Raw genomic sequence first — 11,636 nt, 5'->3', positions numbered from 1 at the left:
TGTGTGTGTGTGTGTGTGTTTTGCTAGCATGGGCAGTTCTGAGAGCCTTCTCTGATTAGCCTCCCAAATTTTTTTTTAGTTGGCATGTCACTCTGACACCTGGGCCAGAATGCAGTGGCACATTAGAGACCCACTGCAGCTCAACCGCTGACCTCAGGTGATCCTTCAGCCTCAGCCACCCAAGTACCTGGGACTACAAACATGTACCGCTATGCCCAGCTAGTTTAAAAAAAATTTTTTTTGTAGAGACAAGGTCTTGCTATGTTGCCCAGGCTGGTCTCAAACTCCTGGCCTCAAGCAATCTTCCCGCCTTGGCCTCCCAAAGTGCTGAGATTACAGGCATGAGTCACTGTGCCTGGCCTGACTCCATGTTTCATTACTGCTACCTAAGCATTACAAAGGGTATGGGTGAATGAAGTATCTGTGTGTACATGTGTTTGCATGGATATGTAGCAGAAATCTAAGAAAACCTCAAGCAAAAGAACCTTGAGGAGAAGCATGTCGCTGCCCGGCAGTGTCTCCTTTTGCCTGTACTTATTTAAGAGAGCTGCAGTCGACTCCCTTTTGAGGTACCCATGAGGACAAGGGCCATTTCTTTTTGACTTTGCCATTCTTCTTGAATGCATAGAGGAAAGAGTGGTTGAGTCCTCAGGCCTTCCCTGTCAACTCCTCACAGGAGTAAGGGAACTTGGTTTTGAAGTGATCCCTGTTAGTGGGGAGTGGGACCTTGGGCTCAGCCCTCAGGAACATCAAGGTCTTTGAAGGGAATTTCAAAGTAGAAGAATCCCTGAATTGTATAGGTTATTTGGGAATAATTTAGGAGTGGAGAGAAACGTTATTTCTACTCCAGCTAATTTCTCTGTTTTTCTACACCATCCTGGCAGAAGTCCGTAGCTGCGTTTGGAAGGGGATGAGGGCAAGTGGGATTTGGCTCTATTGCTTTATCTTTGCTGATTGTGTGATCAGTGTGTGAGGTTCCTAAAAGTCCCAGGATGGCTCCTCTGCACAACACTGATGTCTTATAGAAATTATAACTGACTATATTTGGCTGAACCTGCTAACCAGTTTCATTTCCCTATGTCACTTGATATTGTGAGGGAATTTCCCAGTTTCTTATGCTCCAGAACATGTTGCCAGCATGGGCAATTCTGGAGCCTTCTCTGATTAGCCTCCCAGTTTTCTGCTTTGGGTAAAATTGTAAGCAGTATATATGTTGCCAAAATGTCAGTAATATGCATTGCTATAGTGCATCTACTTTTAAGGACTTGGCACTTTTTCTTTTAATGTGTTAGGTAGAACAATGTAAAACTGACATTTTTTTTGTAGGTCAAAAATTAGAGAATATTGAGGCCAGGTGTGGTGGCTCACACCTGTAATCTCAGCACTTTGGGAGGGTGAGGTAAGGGGATTGCTTGAGCCCAGGAGTTCAAGACCAGTCTAGGCAAAATAGTGAGACCTCATCTTTAAAATAAAATTGAAAAATTTTTAAATTATTGAATATTCACAGATTTTTAAAAACCTAATATAGGGTTTTAGGACAGGTGCAGTGGCTCAAACCTGTAATCCCAGCACTTTGGGAGGCTGAAGTGGGAGGATTGCTTGAGGCCAGAAGATCAAAATCAGCCTGGGCAACCTAGCAAGACTCCGTCTTTACAAAAGAAAGAAAAAAAGAACTTAAAAAAAAAATCTAATCTAAGATTTTAAATATGCAGAGTTAAAGCCCATTCAGTAGCAATTTTTTGAGCTAATATTTCCCTTTTAATTCTCAATGGTGTTTCCTATTGCCAGATTATCATTTACATTCATAAAGAACACCTTAGTTTAACCACTGTTTACTATTTTTTTTACCCATTTTATTGTGAGCATACATTTACCATTTACATTTAAAACCTAGTATGCAGTTCTGAAACCCTGTGTTCTTTCTCAAAACCTAAAGCACTTCTCTGTTTTTCCTTAAATATGATTGAATTCTTCATTCATAGGTTTATCATACCATATAAAAATTATTTTGAACAGAAGGTTTCAGTAAAGAAATAATCATCTCGTTTTCTAGAAGGTCTCACGTGTCAGCATACTACATCATAAAAACAGACTCCTGTACTTTTGCAGAGGATGCTGTTTAATCATATTGGAGACGGGGCCTTGCCACGCAGTGACCCGAATCTTTCTGCGCCTGAGAAAGGTGGGTGTAAAGCCAACCCCTTCATCAGTCCTGGAAGGTGCAAGGGCTCTGTTTCGTCCTCATTTTCTCCAAGTCTTCTGTGTAGAAGGCAGTGTGTGTCTATGTGGAAGGCAGTGCTCCAGATCTTTAATGATCAATACTAGTTTGTTCTTTGGGGAATTAATGAAAGACAGTTACTCATGATCCGTTCTTCAAAAACTGTTTTCTTGTACGATTTAACAGCAGAATTTGAGCAAGTTAGGAACGCCTCTGTTTAATGACTTTCTGTTATCATTCAGGGAGTCACTGAGGCAATGCCTGGTCTTCCTGAAACGAAGTTACCAATTAGGCTCCTTATTCAACGCGATCTTCCCAGATTGATCCTGGGGTCCCCTCCTTTGTCTGCCTTACAAAGCTCGTTCAGCCAGCTCATCTGTTGTTTGTGGTGACTCAGGTTACAATGACTCTTGTACACTTAAATACGATTTAAGAATTGCAATCCAGTGCAAAATGGAGTATGCCCTGCCTCAAGGTCACACACACACACAACATGAGAACTAAACACATGCATAGCAGCAAATTGCCAATTAGCATCCGTCTGTGTAACACCACCCAAGATGAAGAGCAGGTTAAATGCGACTTTCTCAACTGCAAGGGTGAGGCTTGCAGCACAGTCACCCATCCACCTCTTTCAAGGTCGAGCCTTAAAAACAAGAGGAGTTCTGTTCACTGTTCTGGTGATGGGTACACTAAAAGTCCTGACTTCACTGGGCAGCATATGCATGTAAGAAATCTTTACATGTACCCTCTATATAAAAATTAAAAAATTCTCAAAAAATAGAAAAAAGTTAGTAAAAGAAACTAGAGTAATATTATTTCTTACTCGTTGATAGACCCACTTTGTGATATTTTCAATAAATGAAAATTTAAAACATGAAAAAAAAGGGTAGGAACAGCTCCAATACCAGTGAATCAAGAGTTGCTAATGAAATAGCCCGGGAAAGTACACTTTAATGTCCTCATTAAGAACTAGACTGTAGTGTCATGTGAGTACTCTGATATATTAACAGTAAAACTCTCCTTGGGAGGTAGAAATTAGTGCGGTGTTAGCCAAAATTATTTAAAAATATAAGCTTAGGCCAGGCGTGGTAGCTTACACCTTTAATCCCAGCACTTTGGGAGGCTGAAGCAGGAGGATTGCTTGAGCCCAGGAGTTCCAGACCAGCCTAGACAACATAGCAAGATCTCATCTCTACAAAAAAAATCAAAAAATTTAACAGGGCCTGATGGTACACACCTGTAGTCCCAGCTACTCCGGTGGCTGAGGCGGAAGGATCGCCTGAGCCCAGGAAGTCAAGGCTGTGGTGATCATGCCACTGCATTCCAACCTAGGTGACAGAGTGAGCCCCTGACTCAAAAATTTTTAAAAACCACAAATTTAGCTTTAATGTTACAAGTCAAACATGGACCTTTGTCAGTAGAACTTAGGAAATGTGGTATTTTTTCACCCCTTCTACCAAAGAAAACCACAAAGCAAATTTAAGTGGTATAGGGAAAAGAAAAATGTTAAGAAAAGTAACTCCATCTCATCAAATGAAAGTGTTTATGTAAAGGCCAGGCACAGTGACCCAGGCCTGTAATCCCAGCATTTTGGGAGACTGAGGTGGAAGGATTGTTTGAGCCCAGGAGTCAGAAATCAGCCTGGGCAACATAGCAAGACCTCATCTCTACAAAAAACAAACAAAAATGAGCCAGGCGTGGTGACGCCCACCTATAGTCTCAGCTACTTAGGAGGCTGAGGTGGAAAAATTGCCTGAGCCTGGGAGGTCAAGACTACGGTGAGCCATAATTGTGCCACTGCACTTCAGCCTGGGTGACAGAGTGAGAACCCAACTCAAAAGAAAAAACAAGTGGTAAAATGTTGAAATCCTTGACATGTCCATCAGGTGGCAGTGTGTGTACAGGAGTAAGCCACTGGAATGTTCTAAGACTTGCAAACCTCACTGCACAGCAGCTGTTTACAGCCTGTGTGTCCTGCCCTTGTTTCTACCAGGGTTGCTCCGTATTTCTGCAACTTACTGAAGCATAGAGCAGACAGATTACAAAATAAGAATCATACTGTCAGTATTCTGAATCATTTTTTTAGGGCACACTTCAGTGTAATCCATGGATTTTAGAAACAAGAGTTCTTTTCCTCAGAGAGTTGGTCAATGACATGATGTAGCATGGCTGTTCTTTCCCAAGATTTCTGTCAGTCAAAATATTAGTATGTCATTCCCTTTCACATTCCAAGGTGCTACTTGTCCAGAAATTTCCACTAAAAATCGAGTTTTAAAATAATCTAGTGACTACATCTTCCATATGTTACCCAGCATCTAAACACATTTGTAATTCTCAACAAGTTTTACACTCCAGTGTAAAGAGTTGTAGCTACATTTGACAGCATGAGAGAGATAAAGAGACATGTTTTATCCAATTAAATGTCAACTATAACTCTTAGGTGGCTATTTAAATACAGGTTTATATGCAAGAGGTTTCCTGTTTTTTTGTTTTTTTAATCCAGTTGATTTTTTTTTTTTTATTCTGGATAATTCTAACTTTCTTCTAAGATCTCAAGCGTTTGAAGGGCAAAGCTGTGTTTTTAGCTGTGTTATTCCCTTCCAGCTGTGAACCCCACCCCTAGCAGCTGGAGCCTGGACAGTGGGAAGGAAGCCAAGAACATGTCGGATAGTGGGAAACTTATCTCTCCCCCTATCCCTCCAAGACCCACACAGACTGGTGGGTATTTGAAGCATTTGAACAATCACTTTTATAAAATAACTTTTACTGACTACTCCAACTTGTCCTGAATTCCTCAGAAAAAGGTAGGCATTTGGTTTCTGAGGTAACCTTAATAGGCTGCATAATTCCTGTACAATGTTCCCCCTCTTTCCTGAACTTCTATTACTTCTGTCCATTCCTGATAAGCTCCTCAGACAGATTTTGTAGGGTGCTCTCCTACAAAGCACCATTCTCAAATTTGGGGAGGGACCCTGACCTTGCTAGGCCACTAATGTCTTCCCTGTCCTTCGCTTTAAACCATTTCATTCTTATCAACTTCTGCTCACTCAGCTGCTTTCCTCAATCTTATTCAGGACTGATGCCAAGGTTTCAGGCTGTCCCTAATTATGTATTGACTAATAGTGACTCTCATAGGCTTGTGGAGAATAACTACGGATGTGAGCACCCATAGTTATCTGCTGCTTTGAGAGGTCTGTATTGAAGGGCATATTTCTCAAAGGGTTGATTTAAGGTATCACGTCCCCTAGGGTGATGGTTTAAGGAAGCAGATTCTCAGACCTAGCCTCAGACTTACCGAGTTGGAATTTTAGTATTTTAGGGTAAGGGCCTAGAATCTGTATTTTTATCAAATCTTTCAGATAATCCTTCTGCTCACTAGGTCTTGAGAACTTCTGAAAATGAATCTTAAGAAACTTTCTGGAAAGGCATGGTGGCTCATGCCTATAATCTCAACACTTTGGAAGGCTGAAGCAGAAGGATAGCTTGAACCCAGAAGTTTGTGACCAGCCTAGCAACATAGCAAGATCTCATCTTTACGGAAAATTTTTTAAAAAGTTAGCCAGGCATGGTGGCACACACCTGCAGTCCCAGCTACTCAAGAGACTGAGGCAGAGGGATCGCCTGAGCCTAGGAGGTCGAGGCTGCAGTGATCTATGTTCATGCAACTGCACTGCAGCCTGGGCAACAGAGTGACCCTGACCAAAAACAAAACAAAACAAATAAAACAAAAAAACACCCTTCTTTTATGAATGTATAGCAATAACAGGCCCCTTGTCCTCCTTAAGAAGCCATACTCAACTTATTCCAAACAAAGTTTAAAGTCAAGTCACCAGTAATTTTGAAAGGCACGTGAGATCTTTAAACAGAACAAAAAATAACTTTAAGCTGATTGATCATCTACATCAGAATATCAGTGTGACTATAGAAGCCTAAAACTCACCAGCCAAATTATTTGTATTTTCATTTACGATGTACATATATATTCAGGCAGTCTTCACTTTAAACCTGGCTGTGTCTCTAAAGTTGGGACTTTGAAAAGTATTTTTTAAGGAACGATAATATCGATGGCTATTAGGTACCTAGGTCAGTTCACACCTGAAGACAAGGATAGTGATGGAACTATTTTAGGTCTCTGTGAGAAAACACCCTTCCAGAGAAATATCTCTGCACATATGCTCTGGTGCTGGGGCCACCATGGTGACTGGTATCAGCAACTGCCTAAGTCAAAAGGAAGGAGGGTCCCAAGGAACCACTGACTTCTGCCACAGTTATGACAGAAATATATTTCCCAATTGAGATTGGCTTCTGTATGCCTACGTGATTTTTTTTCCATAATCAGCAACCTCAATCGATGGGATAAGAGAACTGGATAGGACGTGGCCCATGTTGACAGCATGTCCCAGCGTACAAGAGGGAGGCCACACACCCCACAGTGTGATTATGACCACTCCCTGATCCCTTAGGACCCAGAGCATGAGGCAACCTAACCTCTCCCACATTAACTGGCAGGGCTGCCATCCCTTCTGCACTGATTGCTCTCATGGTCTGTCCTTATGTCATCATCTGTGGTCACTGTTGTGGGGCTCTGTAATTGTCTGTCTTCCTTCCTTTCAGCCTTTCTGTAGTTTTCTTATGAGTTACAAACCTCACTGTGACATCTTGGAGAGTGGCAGCTAATCACAGAGCAACATACCCTGAATTCACTGAAACCTCTCTTTGTGGAATTGGGAAATGCGATCTGCCCTACCCTATTGACTGGGTCATGGCTGGCTTTTACCATACATGGTTATGCTTTCAAGGGCTGGGAGCAGTGCCATCGCACATTGCTGTGTCCCAGGCGTAGGACTTGAAAATCTAATGGGAGAGACAAAGAGATCCCTTTTCTTTGCCATCATGATGAAATTCATAGAGTATCACCATCAGGGGACAAGGGGAGGACTTAAACAGAGGCATTGGAGTGAAGGTTGGAAAACACACACGACTCTTATATGGCCAAGGCCAAGTGTTTTCTATCTATTGTGGGGCCATGAAGGGGGAGCTATTATATATATTCCCATGGACCGTGTTCTGAGTTGCCTGGGTGACCCTGGTCTTCCTATTGCTGCTCTGGCCAAAGTCTGCAACTATTCCAGAAGGCTTGCTCCCTGGTACCTCACATCTCTACACACACCTTGTGAAATAGATCAAGCAGTGAAGAAGCATCTGGACTTTGGAGAAATAGAAAGGACCAGTTTGGGGCCCTGTCATTTTGGTCAAAGTATCCATCATGTAGGCCTTGATAACCTTTCACCAATCCTCCCACATCTTGGTAATGCCATCCTCGGTGAGGAACCCATTTTGGAGAGGTATCATTTTGTTTCTCCCCGCCCCCTTGCTTAGGAGGTCCTTGTGCACTGAATCATCTGTCTGGGTTTGTAACACAGAGGCATTTGCCGATAGCCAACTGTCTGACTTTTCTTAATTGAAACGTTACCTTTCTCTTCACTTATAGCTTCACCAGCAAGACACACGACATCAGTATCCCCCTCACCCGCTGGGAGATCTCCGTTGAAGGTATGGGCCCTTCTTTAGACCAAGGCTAGAGACTGGCCTGGGTTCCTTTTTCCTATAGGACTCATCCTGGGTGCATCAAAGGGTGCTTTCATTTGCAAAGACAAGGCAAAGAACACATAAAGAAGGGGTAGGGGAAGATGGCTAAGAAAATAACACTGGACTTTCCCTTTGGGGAACCTCCTCCATGAATACTTCTATTTGTTTTCAGATTATTACTTCATTCTCCAAATGGTAGCAATGAGAATTTATGAACTAGAGTCAGTGCATATACTGAATCAGGAAAGAAATATGATCCAAATAGTCCTAGGACATTTTCAGCCTGGCCTTTTAGTTTAAGGCACATCAAAGACACACAGACATAGAACACACACGGATTGAAAACCATCAATAATTCAGATCTACTAAATCTTCTCCTATGTCTTTTTGCCTTTATCCTCAGCCTCACTCATTCTGACAAAGCAAAACCCAACTTTCTCTCTTTTAATATTCTATACCAAGAATCTCATTTACATTCAAAATACATACTTGATCATGAGAAATAAGGAATTAAGATGATAAAAAATTTCTGGGGAGCAAACTGGAAAACCATCAAGGTCAGATATTTGGATTCGTATGTAGACATAGGCTATTTAACATCTCTAAACATACAAAATCCCTCATGAAGATAAAGAATAATATTTAGTCTCTATCCAAATTGAATCAGACTGGCTTGGCTGCCAGTATTGTCAGTGTATAGGAAAGCTTGGTGTTCAGAGCTGCCACACCCGATGCAAATATGAGGTTGAAGTGAGTGTTGAAAGAATGATTTTTTTACCTGAGTGACTTAAGATTGACACGCTCCATGTCCTTTTTGTTGATGAGATAGTTCTAGCGAATGTGCAAAAGACAAATTAGCCTCTGCAAACACAGAGGGGCAGGTTGTGATCCATGCTTCTGTAGTGCTAACATCCGTTGCTGATAGAAATTGAGAAACTAGAAAGCAACCCTCCCCCAAATTGGAGAAAATCGCAAAGAAGTGTGATTCCCTTGTGATGCCAAAATTTCTGATGTAGAAATTTGCTGGCAAGTGCAAATAATTTGCTAGTTTTATTGTCTTTCTGCAATGCAGCTGCTATAAATAAAGTACGTGTGACAGCATGCACTCTGGAAGCCACAGCCTGTCATCTTGATGTGATAGGAAGGAAAGCAACATGGCTTTTCCACATCTTTATGTTTACCTTGACTCTCAAAGTGCTGCCACATGTTGCTATGGAACTATCATCTGTGTTATTTAACTTAATTTTGAAGAATAGTAGTAAGATAAGTCTTAGAGATAAATTCTTAGACAATAAAAAGAACCTAAGGGCTGAAAATGTTTGAACAGCTACCAAATAGTTCTAGTTAGCAAGCTGGTGTATATTATCTCTCTGCAGACCTGCATATATATATATTTTTGCTGGCCATATGCAGTCTGAAGCCTTGTCTTTACAAATGGGATTTAAAGGAAGAGAAAGTAGATGGAACATTTGTGCTATAACTCCTGGATACATTAGGGGGCACACTGCTACCAAGTTATTAGCTTTGCAGTGTGCTGCCTTAATTGATAGTTTAGTGCGGTTTGGCTTTTTGTTTTTGTGTTTTGTTTCAGCAATTAAACAATGAGTTTAACCCTACAGAGAAGACCAAGCCCTCCTGCCTTACATTGAATATGGGGTCTAATTTTTGACAAAGACTACAGTGAATTGGAATCTCTTCATTAGCCTTGCTTAATTTCTATTAAATGAAAGAATTGTGTGTCTACCAATTTTCTTTTAAAAGAGAGGCTGAGGTAGTTAGCCTAGGACAGCATTTCTCAAAGCGTGTTCCGCGGAACATTCGTTCACTAGGACATTAGGTGATAAGTGAAAAAAAATGGTCTGTGGTCAAATAAGTTTAGAAAACACTGGGCTGAGAAATAACTGGGCTGAGCACAGTTATTCAGTTTCTTTAAGACTTCAACATGCATTTATGCTTTGACTGTCGACGAAGAGTATGCATGGTGTATAGTATTTCCCAGTGGAACTGCCTTTTCACAGAGCACCTCTTAGGCCTTGCTTTCCTTAGGATCCCAGTGGGGAAAACCATACACTTGAGTGCCAAATGAGACCAGACAGCCGACATAAATGAGTGAAAGAGGCTGGGTAGAGTAGTGGGGACTGTGGTAAACTGAAGAATGCATGTGCCCGCCTTCTAAGAGCAATAGCCCCTTCTGGGCTTCAGAAGGTCATTGCCATTGAGAGAGTGTGTGCCGTTGCCAGCACTTCTAGTTCATTATGAAATGCAGGAAGACTGGATTGTTGTGTGAAATTTTTCTGTCTTTATAAATTAGCAACTAAATCAGGTTTTGTTTTTTTTTTTAAACAAAACAAAACACTGCAGATGAAACAGCTCACAAATGAGGTTAGAGCCCGAGGGCTGCCAGTTTGTAGCTTCGGGCCCAGACAGAGTCCGGTGCCTCTGGTTCTTTATCCTAAGGTCTCTGGGAGGATCATCCCCCAGATTTCCTCAGCTGCCCTGCATCCTGTCCTGCAGTTCTGAGCTCATGCCCTGCTGAGCTAGAAGAGTGAAATAGTGACCTTAAAGCTTTTTTCTTTTTCTTTTTCTTTTCTTTTTTTGCCAGTTCTTTCTCTTTTAAATCATAGGACTAATTGTAGGCCTCCGAATTATCTTGCTGATTACTCTTATCCTCTATCTGAAAATAAGGAGTAAAGCAAGCAGTGAGCTGAATGCAGTAAATGGTGGGTCCAGCACATAAATGTCTAATGCATATTTTCAGTGCTACAAAGGACAACACTCAAGTTTGAGTTTGACCGGGTGCAGTGGCTCACGCCTGTAATCTCAGCACTTTGGGAGGCAGAGGCAAGAGGATTGGCTGAGCCCAGGGGTTCTAGATCTCATCTCTAAATGAATGAATGAATGATACCAAAAAAATTATCCGGGGTGGTGGTACACGCCTGTGGTTCCAGCTACCTGGAAGGCCTAGGCAGAAGAATTGCCTGAGCCCAGCAGGTTGGGGCTGCAGTGACCAAGGACATGCCACTTGCACTCCAGCCTGGGCGAGTGAGTGAGATTCCGACCCAAAAAAAAAAAAAAAAGAGTCTGTGTGTGGGTATTAGTCTATTCTGGCAGTTCACAAAACACCATGAACTGGGTGGCATAAACAACAGGAATTTATTTTCTCACAATTCTCAAAGCTAGAAGTCCAAGATCAAGGTGTCCATGGGCTTGGTCTCCTCAGCCTGCAGAGGGCAGCTTTCTCGCTGGAGCCTCACGTGGTCTGTGCTCCGCGTTCCCACATTCCCGGTATCCCCAGTGTGTCCAAATTCATCCTCTAAGGACACCAGTCAGATCGGATCAGGGCCCACCCTCATGGCCTCATGTTAACTGAATCACCCCTCTGAAGGCTCCATCGGCAAACCCAGCCACCGTCTGCGGCAGCGGGGAAGGTGGGCTTCAACCTGTGCACTTGGGGGCGGGGGGGGGGGGGGGTGGTCCCAGTGCGGCTGATCACAGTGTCCCTGACTCCACTGTCTCCTTCTCGCCCCCGCGTCTCCCTCCGGTCCCCCGACGGAGCAGGGCTCGGTGCAGTCGTTCACCCCGTCGCCGGTGGAATACCACTCCCCAGGACTGATCTCCAACTCCCCCGTCTTGTCGGGCAGCTACAGCAGCGGGATTTCCTCTCTCAGCCGCTGCAGCACGTCGGAAACCTCAGGCTTTGAAAATCAGGTGAACGAGCCGGTGGCTCCGGCCCCCGTGTCCCCCTACGGGCCGGAGGAGCCGGTGCGCAAGGAGAGCAAGACCCCGCCCCCGTACAGCGTCTACGAGCGGACTCTGCGGCGCCCGG

The 11,636-nt window shown here is 43.0% G+C and overlaps 1 protein-coding gene across 1 annotated transcript in view; it reads left to right on the top strand.

Moving 5' to 3' along the window:
• DOCK4 (dedicator of cytokinesis 4) overlaps positions 1-7,989 on the top strand; it is a 534,984-nt gene extending 526,995 nt beyond the window's left edge. Inside the window, exons 50-52 of the mRNA XM_021715022.1 lie at positions 2,110-2,182; positions 4,826-4,939; positions 7,713-7,989. Coding sequence (XP_021570697.1) covers positions 2,110-2,182; positions 4,826-4,939; positions 7,713-7,792 — 267 coding nt within the window. The 3' untranslated portion in view covers positions 7,793-7,989. The remainder of the gene's footprint in view (positions 1-2,109; positions 2,183-4,825; positions 4,940-7,712) is intronic.
• Positions 7,990-11,636: the final 3,647 nt, after the last annotated feature.

Source organism: Carlito syrichta, unplaced genomic scaffold, assembly GCF_000164805.1.
Source record: "Carlito syrichta isolate Samal-C Ts95f unplaced genomic scaffold, Tarsius_syrichta-2.0.1 Scaffold306577, whole genome shotgun sequence".
Taxonomy (NCBI): Eukaryota; Metazoa; Chordata; class Mammalia; order Primates; family Tarsiidae; genus Carlito; species Carlito syrichta.
This window is presented reverse-complemented; position numbering and strand designations above follow the sequence as displayed.